The following is an 18,564-nucleotide window of genomic DNA, read 5'->3' as shown; positions in this document are numbered from 1 at the left end:
CTCAACTGTTTTCAGGAAATGTCCCAGTGCTGAATTCAGGATCCAGCACTGAGAAAGAAAAAGTAACGATAACCTAACTTACCTGCTAAGTGAATTTCCTCCCATAGGGTAACATTGGTGATGCTATGTGAAAAAGTTTGTCAACTTTTGAAACAACAATATTCCTTGAAAATCGTACCTTTAACCAAAATGCATTTACTCACCTGTTTTCAGGAAATGTCCCAGGACTGAATCCAGGATCCAGTCCTGTGTTAGCAAAAATAATCTGAAAAGTAATTAACTGCATTTTACTTAAAAACCCATTCAATTGAATGTACTATACCTGTAATGTGTTGCAAACTGCTTTCTTAAAACTGTAAACAAAACCAGTACAAGTTACACTGCTATTTTGAACTGTGTTCATACAAGTAATTTACTACTGAAAAGTATTTTTATGCTTACTTGCATCAGGTTTGCTTGGTTCTAGATATAAAACAGTATTTTTTTTATACACAATTGGCCTGAAGTTCAGTTCTTGAGTGTGTGAGACCATTTGCTGACTTAGTGTGTACATCAAATGCTTTACGCTGTCGTCGGATACTGCTTCACTGCTCGACCAAGCTACCACTTTAGAGAGTAAGGTTCCATCTAACTTTAGCCTCTGCCAAACCTCTGGAGACCCTTGGACTCTATACACACTGTACCTCACTTTGGTGCAGTATATATAGAGCCAGTTCCTTACAGACTTCGGTGAGGGCCTCATTAAAAGACAGAAGGGGCTCTGAAGAGGCCGCTACCGGTTGAAGCACCTCAGTCAGGAAGTTATTCCTGACTGCCACCGTACAAAGCTCAAGGCCCAAGGCCTCAGCTGCCCTAAGCAACGCCACTGCGTAGGAAGCTCCCTCCTCCAGTGCCACGGTAGGGGGGAGAGCATGCCAAGATCTGGGGAGGTATCCAAACCACTCATCACCCGCTTCCTCTCTCGAGTCCGGCTCATCAAGCTGGTCATCCAAAGGGTCCACAGACCCCTCCCAGTCCTCCTCAACCTCCTCTGGTTGCCACTCAGGGCGAAAAGGAACATCAGGGATGAGCAGCGGTACTAAAGTGCCTTCAGACAACGTTACAGACGTCGAGCGATGTTGGGCTGGCGCCATGTCTAAGTCGGGGTGAGGCTGGGGTCGACTCTGGTAGGGGGGCACAACAGACTTTGGGGCATTGTCACTGGAATCAGCGCCGAAAAGATACAGTGAGTTCGACCAGAGCAGATCCGTATGCAGGCCTGGATCCTCAGGACCCTCTGGCGGCGGAGGCGCCGGTATTTAAAGCTCGAGGCCCCCAGCAGAGTCTGCGGGGTCCGAAGGCTCGCCGGCAGAGTCGGGCTGCCCAAAGATGCTGTGAAGTGCTTCCTAAAAAGCTCAAAGCTGGGCAGGAGACGCTCCGGGAAAAGGAGGAAAGCGTAGAGCCGTCCCAAAAGCAGGTTGAGAGGGCGAATATGGGGAGCAACGATGCTTCAGGTCCTGTGTCGCGTCAGCCGACGGACTGGGGACAGACGGAGAGCGACTGTGCACCTTCTTTTTGAGCTTTGACTTACCCGAGGGTTGAAGACTTGGAATACTAATTTTGATGGTGGCTCCGCGACCAGTATCGAGACCTTCCTCTGGAACAGGACCTAGAGTGGCACAGAGCCAACTGCCGGGCCTCCAGAACCTTTCGGGAACGCTCCCGCAAAGACTTCGGGTTCAAGGCCCGACAGTTTGAGTACGACTTCGGGTTGTGGTTGTGCTCCAGGCACCAGAGGCACACGAGGTGTGGATCTGTGACTGACATCAGCTTGTGACAGGAGTCAAAAGGCTTGAATATGGTTTGGCGAATCTCTTCTCAGTAGCATCTATATCTGGATTGAATGTACAATCAATTAGTGATGCACCATTGTGTGGCTGAGCTGACTACTATCCTTTGGTAGGCAGAGTACTTTTTTTGACACTTCTTGTCCGGAGTTGGTGTATTCCCGGTGCTCTCTGCAAAGGCACACTTCCTAGATGTATGCACAACTAGGGAACGTGGTGGTACATGGTCACTATCGTACAAGGGATATTCTAATGCTGCCTTGTACTTTTTCTCTACTCTTGTGGGGACAAACCTTGTTTTTACTGGGTACTTTCAGTTGTCAAGGACACAAACTTTATCCTGCTATTGAGCATGGGGAGGAACTGGACTGAGAGTTCCATCTAGGAGAGTATCTGCAACAAGAAGTCTTATTCCACTACATTTATTTGAACTTTGTGGTGATCAACAGTCCTCTGGGTGACCGCATAACAAACTGTGCTGTAATCCAGTGGAGATCGTTTTACTGGATAGGACTTTAACAATCGGATTTGATCTTGTGTAGGTACATGCTATAATCATGTCATGGGCCATCTCAATCATCAGAAGGGATGGGATAACCCTAGGATAAGGGACGCCTGTGACAAGCTCGGTTTACGAATCAGTGTGTGCCAGTGATTAAGCTGGTGGTAGACTAGGGGCCCCAGCCAGGCCTCTGCCTCGGTTATTGCAATGACCTAATTTCCTCAAAAGTAAGCTTCCTTTTCATTGGGTGAACATGTCTCTAGGCTTTTGCTGTTCAAGTGGGGTGAACACAGGTATATGTCCTGTTACAGGACAGCAGTAATCCTTCTCTGTCTAATCTCTATCTGCGCCTGTCCTGGTTTCTGGTTCACTTGGTGTTGAACCTGGGGCTGATCTCTGTTTGGAAACAGACTTCAGCACTGACCTTGGTTCAGAGACAGGGAATCTGAATGTCTGACTGGAGTTTATCGACAGAGGTTCTGCCAACGGATGCTTAGAAACTGTTGAAGCGGAAACTAGTTTTCGAGGTCCAGTGGCTTTGAACAGTGCCCGATTCCAGCTGGTGAGGCCTTTTTTTTGGTCACAGTTTCGGGGGTGTCAAAATACTGGCTCTATTGAGCATGATGCATGCCCACGAGGTTGAACTCCAGAGGGAAGATCTTCTGAATGCGTAGGTGGCTTAGGCTACATCTCTGCCCTGAGGGTAGGCTTGACTCGGGGACCTGCAGATGACTGGTTTCTGGATTTAAAGTCCTTAGAGGACACATTCTCAGATCACCTTGGCTTTACAGGATATCATATGGGCCTCCCCTCTCACTTCATCATATATTTATACTACAACCATAGTAGTTTCCTCCTACAAAGGATGTTTTTCTTGTTTTGAAGGTGGGGAATTTAGATTCCTCGTGGTTTCTGGGTGGACAGAGTTTAAAGACTATGTTGGTCTGACCTCTGGATCTTGCTGTTTCGTTAGAGCAAAAAGGTTCTTACCCAAGTTATCTATTCAATGGCCACCCTGTTTTTCCAGAGATTACACCTTCATAGAAATGGACAGGCTCGAGAAATATTTTCAGCTCTGTCATGACTGTGCCAGAAACATCAAGAGGAGATTAGCCACATGGGCTGTTGGTTACAGGAAATGGATGGCATGGCTATATGGAGGAACTGAAAAACACAACGTTGGGGAGGGTCAAGGGGAATATATTTATAGACTATCCAAACTCAATACCCCTATTCAAACTGCAGTAAACAAAAAGAGTTGGAGGGTCTGTATGCTAGGTCGCTGAGTCTCAAAGGTCCTTAATTAAGCACCCCTTTTGGATTGCACTAAATCAGACCTAGTGGTCACATGACACGGGTATGTAGTAGATATCCTATCAGCCCACCCATTTGGCGGAGCATCGTCATGTAGGACGTCTGACCAGGGTGGTAAATCTAGGCCCAGATGAATCGGCCAGATAATACACACTACTGGTTATGTTTGTACAGTGTCCATGCCACAGAGTGGTACTGAAAAATTGCAGTGCAAAATAGGGAGTGAGGTAGAGTGAAGCTAAAATGACGGTCAAGGCAAAGAAAAATAATTTTATTGGAGATATTCACCAGGACGTCAGGTTAAAAAGAAGTGTAGAACAGTGTTGACAAAATCACTGTGATACTTTGCTGTACTATGGATTTGGCCAACATGTTTCTGCCTGAGGTGAACTACACCGGCATTCTTCAGGGCCAGCTACAAAGAGATCTTGCTACTGCAAAGATACACTCAAACACGATGTGCAATGTGAAAACGTGAAACGGACAAACAAAAAGAGTTAAAGAGTTGTCCAGATTACTGGAGAGGTCACGTAGACCATCCTACCATAACCTCCTGATCAGTAGTAGTTGGAGGAGGAAATCCCAGCCATGTGTGGGGGTCAAGCCTCACCTCACCCGGCAACGGCTCGGAGATTGAGGCCCCGCTCTCTCCGTCGGTACCTCTCGGCTGAAACCTAAGCCGAAGGCTTAGGTTTCAGCCGAGAGGTACCGACGGAGAGAGCGGGGCCTCAATCTCCGAGCCGTTGCCGGGTGAGGTGAGGCTTGACCCCCACACATGGCTGGGATTTCCTCCTCCAACTACTACTGATCAGGAGGTTATGGTAGGATGGTCTACGTGACCTCTCCAGTAATCTGGACAACTCTTTAACTCTTTTTGTTTGTCCGTTTCACGTTTTCACATTGCACATCGTGTTTGAGTGTATCTTTGCAGTAGCAAGATCTCTTTGTAGCTGGCCCTGAAGAATGCCGGTGTAGTTCACCTCAGGCAGAAACATGTTGGCCAAATCCATAGTACAGCAAAGTATCACAGTGATTTTGTCAACACTGTTCTACACTTCTTTTTAACCTGACGTCCTGGTGAATATCTCCAATAAAATTATTTTTCTTTGCCTTGACCGTCATTTTAGCTTCACTCTACCTCACTCCCTATTTTGCACTGCAATTTTTCAGTACCACTCTGTGGCATGGACACTGTACAAACATAACCAGTAGTGTGTATTATCTGGCCGATTCATCTGGGCCTAGATTTACCACCCTGGTCAGACGTCCTACATGACGATGCTCCGCCAAATGGGTGGGCTGATAGGATATCTACTACATACCCGTGTCATGTGACCACTAGGTCTGATTTAGTGCAATCCAAAAGGGGTGCTTAATTAAGGACCTTTGAGACTCAGCGACCTAGCATACAGACCCTCCAACTCTTTTTGTTTACTGCTATATGGAGGAACTGTCACAATGTCAGGTCCACAAACTCCCCAGACAAGAGAAATAAAATAAAATATGATAGATCACAAAAGCAACCCACCTGTAACCTTAGAATGACGAGGTAGTAAAATGAGTAAACTGCAGATCAGATTCCCACCCGAGCAAGACCAAACTGATTTACAGTTCTCATCGTCTAGCACTAAAACCTATAAGAAAGTACTGTCGCCAGTAATTTGAGCCAACGTTCAGCATCTTTTCTTTACCAGGTCATTAATGAAAATATCAAAACCTGGACAGGCCAATAAGAAACGAACATGTGAATAAAAAGTCTTCTCAGAATTAGGTTCACTGGGATCGCAGATCCCTCGGAACAATCTGACCAAAAACAGGACTGAGACCCCAAGAAAATGTAAATTACAAACTAATATTCAGATCAAATCAGGTTTTTGTTAAGCGCAGCTACTCACCCTTAATGGGTCTCAAGGCGCTAGGGGTGTGTGTGTGTGTGTGGGGGGGGGGGGGGGGGGGGGGGGGGGGGGGGATAGTCGGGGTGTTCGCAGGTTCCAGTCCATCTAGAAGGGGGTCGTCGAAGATTCAAGTTTTGAGGTTTCTTGCGCAGATGGGGAGCGATGATATCTGTCTGAGGTGGAGCGGAAGGTCGTTCCAGGCACTGGCCGTGCGGAAGGAGAAGGAGCGGCCTCCCGATCTGGTCTTTATGGTGCAGGGGACCACGGCGTAGGAGAGCTGGGCTGACCAAAGGGTCCTTTGGGGTGCGTGGAATTTGGCCCGGTGTCATGGAGGGCCTTGTGAGCGTGGGTTAGCATCTTGAAGGGGATTCTCGCTTCGATGGGGAGCCAGCGAGTGTGTGCAGGTGCTTGGAGATGTGGCAGTGGCTTGGCAGGTTGAGGACCAATTTTTTTTTTGCAGCGTTTTGGATGTTCTGTAGTTTGCAGGTGAGGTTTTTGTTAATTCCGGCAGAGAGTGCGTTTGCCGAAGTCGAGCCTGCTGGAGACCAGGGCGTGAGTGACAATCTTTCTGTGTTCGAGGGGGATCCATTTGAAGGAGGAGGGGGGTGTGGAAGCAGGAGGACATGACGGAGTGGATCTGGCGGTCCATTTTGACCTCTGAGTCCAGGATGATTCCCAGGTTGCGCGCGACGGTCCGTGGGGGTGGGCGGGGGGACACCAGCTGTCGTTTCAGGCATCTGGGTTTGGGCCCATGAGGAGTACTTATGTTTTCTTTGTGTTCATTTGTAGGCAGCTGTTTTTAATCCATTTGGCGACGGCTTCCATGCAGTCTCGAAAGTTGTGTCTGGCGGTGTTGCGTTCGTTGGATAGGGAGAGGATGAGTTGGGTGTCGTCTGCGTATGACACAATGTTGAGTCCGTAGGTTCTGACGATGGGGGCGAGCGGAGCCATGTAGATGTTGCAGAGCGTAGGGGGAGGGGGGGGGGGGGGGTGGGGGGGGGGGGGGGGGGGAGGGTGGCTGGAGTCTGACCAGCTGCATTCTGCCAGAGAGGAAGGAGTGGATCCAGTTGAGGGCCTTGTCTTGGATCCCTGCGTCGTGGAGATTGCGTATTAGGGTGCGGTGAGAGACTGTCGAACGCCGCTGAGAGGTCGAGGAGGATGAGGGCTGCTGTTTCTCCCTTGTCCAGTAAGGTACGGATGTCATCTGTTGCGGCAAGGAGGGCGGTTTCCGTACTGTGGTTTTTTCTGAAGCCGGCTTGGTAGGAATCGAGGATGTTGTGCTCTTCAATGAATGTGGCAAGTTGGCTGTTGATGGCTTTCTCGATGACTTTCGCTGGGAACTGGAGGAGGGAGATGGGTCTGTAGTTTTTGAGGTCAGTGGGGTCCGCTGAGGGTTTCTTGAGGAGGGGGTTGATCTCCGCGTGTTTCCAGTCAGGGAACGAGGCGGTTGCCAGGGAGCAGTTGATGGTGTGGCAGAGCATGGGTGCGATGGTGTCGGCGGCTCTTTTGAAAATGTGGTGGGGGCAGGGGTCCATAGGGCCCCGGAGTCGATTGACTTTATTGTCTTCAGTGTGTCTTTGGTGGCGAGGGCTGTCCAGTTGTCGATCGTTGGCTTCAGGGTGTTGAGGGTGGTTGGTGAGGGTTCAGTGTGTTGGTTGTCTTCGTCGAAGTTGTCGTAGATGCTCTTGATTTTGTGGTGGAAAAAGGTGCTGACTTTGTCGCAGAGGTCTTGTGAGGGAGGGATGTTGGTGGACTCGCTGGTGGTTTGGGCGAACTCCTTGATGATGTTGAAGAGTTCTTTGTTGTTGTGTGCATGAGATTCGGTCTTCAATCGCTTTTTCCCTCGTTTTTTTTATGAGTTGGTGGTGGGCGTTGGGAGGCGGCTCTGAAGTTGTTGTGGGCTTCTGTGGATTTGGTGTTCCTCCAGGCTTTTTCGAGGCAGCGGCAAGTGCGTCTGGACTCTCGACGTTTGGTGGTGAACTATCCAGCTTTCTTGGAGTGGGTGTTGTTTTCTTGAGGGGGCTATGGTGAGGGGGCTATGGTGTGGGGGCTATGGTGTTGGCGCTGTCGGAGATCCATCTGTGCAGGGTTCGGGCTGTGGTGTTGCGTCGTCGCTTTCCGCGATGGTTGGGGTGGAGTTGCTGAGTGATGAGGTTAGCTGGTCTTTGGTGATTCTGGTCCAGTTTCTTCGTGGGAGCAGGTGCTGGTGTCTGCAGATGGTGGGTGTTCTGAAGGTGAAGTGGATGCATCGATGGTCAGTCCATGGGAGTTTGGTGGTGTGGCTGAACTCCCAAAGCATCTGCAATTGTTGGCTTTAACAATATAGACCTATTGGCATTGCCAATGCGTTCTGCTGATGCGGTTTCGCACCGGCAAAATTAAATACAAAAAATAGGCTTTGTTTGCTGATGCTGAACACCGGCACAAACAAAAAGAAAACAATGAGAAGTGTACGAGTCTTGGAACTACAGTTTCTCAGGGATTGCTTAAAAGCATGCATGAGTTACCATGCACGTGCGTGCTTACAGCATGACCAAACCATTTCTATTTTCTGCTCAAAGAATAAACGAGCCACAAGAGTTTAAAGGAGCTTCATCCTGGCTGCAAATTATACCTGCTAGGCCATTAAAAAACATAATAAAGAATGTTGCAGGGATTGGTCTCGTCGTAGACGGTGGCGTCGTCGAAGTCTTCGTCGTCGAAAGCTTCGCTGTCAGGCTAGTCAACAATGTGGTCTTGACTCTTGTCGACGGTACAGTCGTCGACAACAAGGGCAGCGTAGACTGTGTAGAATCTCCAGAACTCACTGTTAACGTGGTAAACACCGTCGGCGATCTCGATGACGAGAGAGTTACTGTGGTCGTCGTTGAAGTGAGAACAGGTGTCGATGGTGAGCCTGCACCTGATAAAGACTTGTGGCCATTTTTACTTTTAGAATGGCTAGAAGACTCTGGCTTTTCCTTAGACTTTCTTGGAGTCTGAGGGGATCCAATCTCTGAGGAGACTTTAGTTTTCTTCTCCCTTTTAAAAGATTTTTTCGCGCTTGACAGATTTTAGATTGTTTCTTCCTCTTTTCAGGCTGACCCTCAGGCGACCTTGGCCTCTTGAGTGACAGAGGACGTGTAGCTGTCAACATCCGAAGACACACTTTTTTCTTCAGCCAATGTAGAAGCCTTGCTTCTCTATCTCTCAAGGTCTTAGTGGAGAAGGTGCGGCAAATTTTACATTGCTTTGTCTCATGGCTGGGATAGGGACAAATACAATCTTTGTGTGCATCATCTACATGCACTCCCTTCTTCCCACAGGAATTAGAGGCTCTAAATAATCCTTTTTTATCAGACATTCTTCTTAAAGAAATCCAAAGAGACTTATCTGAGAAATTTGAAGTAGACTGAGCAGAGCTCAGTGAGACTCCCTTACATTATGAAGTGCGGTGAAATCTGAGGGACTCCGCCTCTCTTGAGAAGGTTCTAAAGGATGCTGGGTTCTGATTGGCTGAGTTTTCAGTTTGGTCCTTTTTTGTAAAAGGAGACTAATAGGCTATAGAGAATATAGTTGCTACCATGATAGCCTATGGAAAGGTATTGTCTATTACTTACTACTTTGTTATTTATGTACCGTGGGCCCCCCACTACGACGGGGAATTATTCAGGTATGTGAATCTATGAAAGATACCCAATACTGGATAAAGAATTGTACATGCAGCCGACTTGCGTGAAAAGGAATAGAGTGAATTAAGAAAGGTTTCAAAAGCAAGTGAGTTGGGTAAGGGTAGAGGTGGAGTTGGGAAAGTAACAGAGGAGCTTGAGCGTGGCTGCCACAAGCAGAAGCAACATTCAGTGAAGCTAAGAAAAAAAGCTTGATACAAAGAGAAATCTTGCAGAGAACTAAAAAGTCGATGAAGCACAAAAAAAAGGCCCTGAAGTTACTAGCATACGTAGATTCCAATTATGATAGAATAAAGCCACAGATAATATATGATCATTGCCACAAAGCACTGATGTGAAATTGCTTAAAGTGTGCCAGATCTAGTCTGAAGTCCACAAACGTTCTACTAAGGAGAACGTGCAGTACGGAGTAGTCATAAGAAGCATGTTTTTTCCATTAATGTGTAATAAATCATATCAAGTCACCAAAGGCTCTAGATACCACTGTCTACTCTATATAGGCCTATGCCTTTTCGAAGCATGTCAGTGACCATTTTTCAACTATTCCTGGCTGTACTGTCTTGCTATCAGTTTGCCATCTGAGAACAACTTCACACCGCTTCAGGAGTACTTTACCCAGATAGCAATCCTTGCTCTTCCATCAATACATCTGAATCCAATTTAAAATTATAACATACGTTCATTTTGCTCGGTTTGTAAAGTCAGTACTGGTTTCAACCACAGTTTAACCGGTTGTAGTTATGCAAGTGAATTTTCACACACAAAGAGCCATAAACTCATCATTTATATGCTTTTATCCAATGGAGTTGAGCTGCGCTCTCATTCAAATTACTAAAATGTACAGAAAATATAAATTGGCTTGCTTAGAAAAGTCTGCTTTTTCTCAATCCTATTGCAACTGATTCACGAGACGGCTAACGACTAAGGATGGAAAAAATATAAACTATAGATTAACACAAAGGCAGCCTTTAAAAAAAAATCAGTTAAAGAATATGGCAGATTGATAATGCAGCCTAGTTTAATGAACCCTTTGAAATCAATCCAGATCAATATCCACCAGACTCTTAAATATCAAATTACCATTTTTTTTTTCAAGCTGTGTTTTACAGTATTGCATACGTCACATCTAATGGCGCGCTAAAGATAGACATATCAGTTCTTGGATTGAGAGCTTACTTTATTAAACACTTGCCACCACATATGCTATAGTCTGTTGCAGATAATGGCATTGACATTATGAAATGATTACCTTGTGGATTATGCCAGATTTAATCCTTACCTGCTGCCCGTTCCGTTTCCACTTGGGAAGTCGTGTACTTTCACTGGAAACTGTTCCATTTGACTAAGACAGTTGTTCATTTTATGCACAAGTGACAGTAAAGGTCCATTTCCCAATGGCTCTAACCTTGACAGTGGTTCTTCTCCAGGAAGCTGAAATGTCCCATTAATGAAAAAGTTAAACTTCATTCCAAAATAGACTATTCATACTTTAAAATACTACATACTGGCTATAACTAAGTTACTTACTAGTTCTCTTTAAAAGTGCTCCAATAAGGTCGCTTTACAAGAGATGCGTGCTTTTTCAACTTCATACATTTCCAATTAACAGAGCACCATGCTTTTAATCACATGCAAAAACAGAGGACAGTTTAGAGGAATTCTGTAAGTAATCCCCACATGAGATTACTTGACTAATTCTTCCAGCATAGGATGCATCCACTAAATAACAATAGTAACCTTAGATGATGATCTAAATCCACTGCAGGAGAGACCCAGTTCCAAAATTATGTTGCACATCGCGCAAATGAGCTTAACACAAGATGAGAACGAATAACAGCAACATTAAGCAACTATACAGTAAATTTGTCGCAGTGCTTCTCAAACCAGTTTGCAAAAGCATTTTTTGGGAGAGTCAGGATGAAGGGATATGCGCCTTAAGTCAACAGCAACTTAGCAATGTTGAAACTGAAGGAGTGAAAGTGCACATCACATCCAGCACAGACGATGCATACAACAAGGAACCGATTGATACCACCTGCTGGTGGGCAGAAGTACTGCTCAAATTTCACAGATCCAGTCCGACATCTGGGGAATATTTGACGTAAAGGAATCTGCGCCTAGAAGTCAATCAGGTGCTTAGTGTGTGATTTGGTGTAAATATTTTCAGACTTTTTTTTAATTAATGTTCAGAAATATAGCAATATCTGGAAAGTTGGTACCGCAGTAATTTTGTGGGACTACAAATAACAAAAATAGAGAGATCTGATTGGCCAGGAGGATAAGTCAGACATCTCAGTATAGCAGGAACGTAGCGAGGGGGTAGGGTTCGGGTACTGCGACTACCGTGCAGCTACTGGAGGAGGGGTTGTAGAGGGAACGTACCACACCCCTATCCACGTCCCCCTTTCTTCCACCCTCCCAGGGGTAAACAAAACAAATCTTGGCCGGACGGTCCTGAGGAAGACCGGGAGGACCAGAAAGTGATCCGGCAGCTCTCCCGTAACACTACACGAGTGTCCAAGTTGGCTCCGTGGGAACAGTGCAGATGATGAGACCAGTCCTTTTAGGTGGCCAAGCACCTACTATGCGCACACCCATCGCTTTGTACAAAAGTCTTCACGGACATCCAACTCAATCCAGACAGACACCCAAGCCCCAAATATTCAAAATATAACAGCGTTTTGACCCCATAGAGAATGAGGGCTTGATAAGGACTGAGGGCGGCCTGGGGGAAATTAAAAAGAAGAGGAGGAATTAGGACTAAGGCACTCCTCAGTTCATGTATGTGGGAAGATTATAACCTACTTGAGCCTTGAACTGAATTCAAATAAGAGCGAAAAGGACATTTAGTATCATCCTTATGTGAATCAATAGTGCCACCGAATGAGCACAACAAAAATAAATATACTCTCGGGTTGATACCAGAGTGAGCTAAAAATAAACAAATGGCTATGGTTCTGACAAACAACTTACTTACCTTCGGTAACGATATATCTGTAAGAGACAGATTAGTTATGGACTCCTCACCTTAGAATTACCCCAGGCGTCAGACTGGATCTGGAGAATTTTTTCCTCAGCAGTACCCATGCGCTTCGATAGGTGGCATCGATACACTCTACGTTGTTCGTTGGCGTTGCGGTCGCCGGAATAATCAACACGACATTCCACGCCAGAAGTGCAGAGCCATGAAAGACACTGACCACTGGTGCAAGAAAACTAGGGCCCTAAAAGTGAGTCCCTTACCCTAGAAGTCAGTTCCCAGTACGGGGAGGATGGGTGGGGCGGTGGGGAATCCAGAACTAATCTATGTCTCTTACAGCTATATAGTTACTGAAGGTAAGTAACTTGTTCATCTGAAAGAGACAATTAGTTATGGATTCCTCACCTTAGAATAGATACCCCAGCAACACCAACCCCGGTGGTGGGTCTGCGAACCAAGTTCACACCAGAAAGTCCTGGAGAACCGAACGGCTGAAAAAGCTGTCTCCGGACTTGGCTGTCCAGGCAGTAGTGTTTGGTAAACGTGTGCAGTGGAGCCCACATAGCTGCCCGGCATACGTCATGAAGAGGGACTCCACGTCCCAAAGCAGTAGTAGCTGCCGTTGCCCTGGTGGAATGGGCACGCAACCCTACTGGAGGTTCCTTTTTCGCCAAGGAATAGCTGATTTTTATACTACGAACTACGCATCGAGAGATGGTCCTTTGTTATACGGCCCAACCTTTCTTGGGACTCACGTAGCCAACAGAGAGTTGGTCATGCACTCGGAATGGTCTTGAGCGATCCAGATAGAAAGTGCACGTTTTGGATCCAGACGAAAGAGCCTCTCTTCCTCTTTAGAAGGATGCGGAGGCGGAAAGAAGGTGGGAAAAGTGATCGTCTGTCCTATGTGGAAAGAGGTAACCACTTTGGGAAGGACAAGTGGCCTAGTGCGAAGTACAACCTTGCCAGGATGAACCACCAAGAAAGGAGGTTTAGAAGAAAGGGATAGAAGCTCACTCACCCTGCGCGCATAGGTGATGGCAACAAAGAAGGCAGTTTTCAAAGTTAAAAGTCCGAGAGGACAATTATGTAGCAGCTCAAAGGGAGCGCACACACAGTAAGTCAGAACCAAGTTCAAGTCCCACAGAGGCATTACGAAAAAAATAGGGGGGGGGGGGGGGGGGGTTGGGAGAGATGAGTAATTCCCTTAAGGAATCTATTTACAATAAGGGACTTGAAAAGAGAAGGTTGATCAGAAGCCTAAGAAAGGCTTGAATGGCTGAGAGATAGCCCTTGAGAGTGCCCAGAGCAAAGCCCTGCTGGGCCAAAGAAAGGAGGGACAAAATAACCTCCGAAAGAGGGGCAGAAAGGGGCTCCACAGCCTCTGCTGCCATCATGCCACAAATTAGTTCTATCTGCAGGCATATACCGTTTTAGTGGAGGGACGCCTGGCTGCCAAGAGAATGTTACAGACTTCGGGAGAAAGGTCGAAAGCAGTCAACTGCCGCCGCTCAATCTCCACACAAGGTGGTGGAGGCTGGACAGGTTCGGGTGGAGGACGGTCCCCTGCTGCTGAGACAGAAGATCCTCCCAAAGAGGCAGTCTGATCATCTTCAACACTCTGGGTGGAAGTGGAATGGGCGGAAAGGCGTATAGAAGACCGCAATTCCACTTGCAACGAAAGGCGCTGCCTAACGAGTGCTGCCTTGGAAATTCAAACGTGCAGAACTGCTGACATTGTGCGTTCTCTTCGGTGGCGAATAGATCTAACCAAGGCTCTCCCCACTGCTGAAAGATCTTCCACCACCTCAGAGTGATCCATCAGGCACCTGCGGCTGAATTCATCCGCTCCGGCGTTCAGAAAACCTGCCACGTGTTGTACCACCAGGGATACACCCTAATGTTCCAGAAATGTCCAAAGACAGAGCCTCTAGACGAACAAGTTACTTACCTTCGGTAACGTTATATCTGTAAGAAACAGTAGTTTGTATTAGATTCCTTACCTTAGACTATCCCCAGGCGTCAGACTGGATCCGGAAATTTTTGCGTAGCAATACCCCTGCGCGTCGTTAGGCGTCGTCTCTGGCTCCGCAAGCGTCGTCTGCGCCAGAATGACGTTGGAGTACTTAGACGCCGCCCAAGCGAGCTGACGTCAGTTCTTAGACACAGCTTTTCCGCACCAGATACGCAGAGCCATGCTAGAACCAACACTGGTGCCAAGACACTAGGGGCCTGAAAGGGGATGACCTTAACCCTAGGTATCAGTTCGCAGAAGGGGGAGGATGGGTGGAGCGGTAAGGAATGTAATACTAACTATTGTTTCTTACCGAAGGTAAGTAACTTGTTCATCTGAAAGAAACAGGTTAGTATTAGATTCCTTACCTTAGAATAGATACCCCAGCAATACCAACCCCGGTGGTGGGTCTGCGAACCAATACTTACACCAGAAAATCCTGGAGGACGGAACGGCCAAAGAAGCCATCCCTCCGGATTTGACTGTCCAGGTAGTAGTGCCTCGCAAAGGTGTGCAGCGAGGCCCATGTAGCCGCCTGGCAAATGTCCTGTAAGGGGACTCCCCGACCCAGGGTAGTAGTAGCCGCCGTGGCCCGAGTGGAATGGGCCCTCAGCCCAACTGGAGGCTCCATCTAGCCAAGGAGTAGCACGCCTTGATGCATAAGATGACCCACCGAGAGATGGTCCGCTTATGCACTGCCCGTCCCTTCTTCGCACCCACGTAACCAACAAAGAGTTGGTCATCCACCCGGAACTGGCGTGTGCGATCCACATAATATGAAAGCACACGTTTTGGGTCCAGACGATGGAACCGCTCTTCATCCTTTGAAGGAGGCGGGAAGAAAGAGGGCAAGGTGATGGACTTCCCAATGTGGAAAGCAGAGACTACCTTGGGCAGGAAAGATGGTTTTGTACGCAACACCACTTTGTCCGGATGCATAGAAAGGACAGCGGGTTTGCAAGATAGAGCCTGGAGCTAACTCACTCTCCTGGCAGAGGTGATGGCAACCAGGAAAGCTATCTTCAAGGTGAGAAGACGGAGAGGACAAGAATGAAGTGGCTCAAAGGGAGCACACATCAGGAAAGTAAGAACCAGGTTCAAGTCCCACTGAGGCATCACAAAGAGAACAGGTGGAAACATGTGTTTGATGCCCTTCAGAAAACGAGTTACTATAGGGGACTTGAACAAAGAAGGTTGATCAGGCAGCCTTAGGAAGGCCGAAAGGGCAGAAAGGTAGCCCTTGATAGTGCCCAGAGCAGAGCCCTGCTGGGCAAGAGAAAGAGGGAAGAGAAGAACTTCAGAAAGAGGGGCAGAAAGGGGATTCACTGCCTTTGCTGTGCACCATGCCACAAATTTGTTCCACCGGCAGGCGTATACCGACTTTGTGGAGGGACGCCTGGCTGCCAGAATAACATTACAGACTTCAGGAGGCAAGTCAAATGGCCTCAACTGTCGCCGCTCAATCTCCAAGCATGGAGGTGGAGACTGGACAGGTTCGGGTGGAGGACCGTCCCCTGCTGTTGCGACAGAAGGTCCTCCTGAAGAGGCAGACGGATCGGGGGACCGACTGACATATTGAGTAGCTCGGGATACCAGTACCTTCGAGCCCAGTCCGGAGCCACAAGGATGACTTGGGCCCGGTCTCGCCTGATCTTCTTCAGCACTCTGGGCAGAAGTGGTATAGGCGGAAAGGCGTATAACAGACTGCAACTCCACTCGCGACGAAATGCGTCGCCGAGCGAGTGCCGCCTTGGAAATTCCAACGCGCAGAACTGATGACATTGCGCGTTCTCTTCGGTGGCGAATAGATCTAACCAAGGCTCTCCCCACTGCAGAAAGATGCCTTGCACCACGTCCGAGTTCAGACGCCATTCGTGATCCATCTAGCACCGTCGGCTGAGTTCGTCCGCCCTGGCGTTCAGAGAACCTGCCAGGTGGTGAACCACCAGGGTCACGCCCTGATGTTCCAGCAACTGCCAGAGCCGCAGAGCCTTTTGACAGAGGGTCCAGGACCCCACACCACCCTGTTTGTTGCAGTACCACATGGCGGTGGTGTTGTCCGTGAACACCTGCACTGCACTCCCTCGGACAGAGGGGAGGAATGCTTTCAGTGCCAGACGAATCGCCTGCAGCTCCAGAAGGTTGATGTGGAGCTGGGACTCTGCCGGAGACCAGAGGCCTCTGATTTCCGCCTCTCCCATGTTGCCTCCCCAGCCCTGGAGAGACGTGTCAGTCACAACCATGTGCTCCGGTTGGGGAAGGGAGAGGGATCTGCCGTTGACCCAATCGCGGTCCGTGAGCCACCACTGCAGCTGTCTCGCAGTGCCCTCCGAGATCAGGATATGGTCGGACAGGTTGCCCTGATACTGGGCCCACTGAAACTTCAGGTACCACTGTAGAGCCCGCATCCGCCACTGGGCGTGATGCACCCGAAGGATGCAGGAAGCCATCAGCCCCAGGAGCCACAGCGTCAACCTGACCGAAACCCGGGATAAAGGCTGAAAGATTGGAATCAGAGCCTGAATATCCCGTACTCTCTGCTCGGGAGGATAAACCCGAAACAAGAACAGCTCCGATGAAGAGGAGCTTTTGGGAGGGACACAGGTGTGATTTCGGCACGTTGATGGAAAACCCAGCAGGTGCAGGAGATCCGCCGTAATCTGGAGGTGGTAGACGACTGACTGGGGCAAGCCCGCCTTCAACAACCAGTCGTCGAGGTAGGGGAAGAATGAAACCCCTAACCTGCGCAGATGAGCTGCGACCACCGCCATCACTTTCGTGAACACCCATGGGGCGCTGGTAAGGCCAAAGGGGAGCATGGTGAACTGAAAATGCTCGAGGCCTAACGTGAACCGCAGGTAACGCCGGTGGGCCGGCAGGACGGGGATGTGAAAGTAGGCGTCCTGCAAGTCCAACGCCACCATCCAGTCTTGCGGGTCTAGGGCAGCCAAGACCTGAGCCAAAGTCAACATCTTGAACTTCTCCTTCCGGAGGAAGCCGTTGACGTTCCGTAGGTCCAAGATAGGGCGTAGGCCCCCTTTGCTTTTCTTGGGTACCAGAAAGTAGTGGGAGTAGCAACCACACCCTACTTCTGGCCCAGGAACGCGCTCGATTGCCCCCTTGGCCAAGAGGGCCGTAACTTCCTCCTGCAGAAGTCGCAAGTGGTCCCTCGACACGCGGTGGTACTGCGGTGGCATGGCTGAAGGGGTCGCCTCGAAGGGAGGGAGTAGCCCCTTCGGACGATTTGCAGCACCCACCTGTCCGATGTGACGGGTGCGCCAGTGGAAGAGGTGATGGCGGACCCTGCCCCCCACTGGCGTCACATGGGCCTGAAAACTCTGACTAGGAAGGTTTTGAGGCGGATGCTGCGGGTGCGGACTGGCCTCGCCGTTGTCCGCGACCGCCTCCCCGGCGGTTTCCACGGCCGCCACCGCGCTGAAGATTCTGTTGAGGCGGCATGTGGCTGGCGGCATGTGTGGGGGCGCCCCTTCCTTGGCCACGAAAGGAGCGAAAGGCACCCGTTTGCTGGCGCGGGCTGAGAGGCCAAAGGACTTGGCCGTAGCCCTGGAGTCCTTAAAGCGCTCAAGCGCGTGGTCTGCCTGGTCGGCAAACAGGCGACGGCCATCAACTGGCATGTCCAGAAGAGTAGCCTGGACATCGGCCGAAAAATTGGCGCACCGTAACATACGTCGAACCACCACTGTCGTGGCCATCGCTCTGCCTAGTTTATCAGTGGTATCCAGTCCGCACCGGATAGAGTACCGTGCCGCATCTCGACCCTCCACTAGGGCTTGGGCGAGTTTAGCCCTGACCTCCTCAGGGCATTGTGGCAGCACGTCCGCAACCGTGTCCCACAGGGTGTGGGTGTAGCGGCCCAAGAGGCATGCGGTGTTGACTGACCGAAGTCCCAGACTAAGGGACAAGAACACTTTCTTGCCAAATTGTTCAAACCTCTTGGATTCCCTGTCGGGAGGAGCCGACGGGAACGCGGTCTGGGAGTTAGAGGCCTGGAGAACCAGGCTCTCGAGGGTGGGGTGGGTCGACAGGAAGCTTGGGTCACCCGGAGCTGGGCGGTAGCGTCTGGCCTCAATCCTATCCACAGGCTGTCCTGAGGCGGGCTTGGAACAGGTGCCCAACAGAACGTCACATAAGGCCTCATTGAACGGCAGCAGAGGCTCGATCGAGCTTGACTGCGGTTGGAGGACCTCGGTGAGATTAGTCCTCACGGCCGCTGAGGGGAGCGTTAGGTGTAGGGCCTTAGCCGCTCGCATCAGCACTACGCTATAGGCTGCCCCCTCCTCCGTAGCCACGGTAGGAGGGGAGACAAAACCAGTGTCTGGAGAGAGGTCCAGGCCGCTGGCCTCC

General features: G+C 49.3%; 1 protein-coding gene across 15 annotated transcripts in view; it reads right to left on the bottom strand.

Moving 5' to 3' along the window:
• The window catches only part of TRIP12 (thyroid hormone receptor interactor 12), a 1,206,981-nt gene that overhangs the window by 312,286 nt on the left and 876,131 nt on the right, over positions 1-18,564 (bottom strand). For all 15 annotated transcript variants that reach the window (XM_086944059.1, XM_086944047.1, XM_086944048.1 and 12 more), the window contains one exon: positions 10,485-10,636. In XM_086944059.1, coding sequence (XP_086800185.1) covers positions 10,485-10,636 — 152 coding nt within the window. The remainder of the gene's footprint in view (positions 1-10,484; positions 10,637-18,564) is intronic.

Source organism: Lissotriton vulgaris, chromosome 11 (genome assembly GCF_964263255.1).
Source record: "Lissotriton vulgaris chromosome 11, aLisVul1.2, whole genome shotgun sequence".
In the NCBI taxonomy this organism is placed as follows: Eukaryota; Metazoa; Chordata; class Amphibia; order Caudata; family Salamandridae; genus Lissotriton; species Lissotriton vulgaris.
This window is presented reverse-complemented; position numbering and strand designations above follow the sequence as displayed.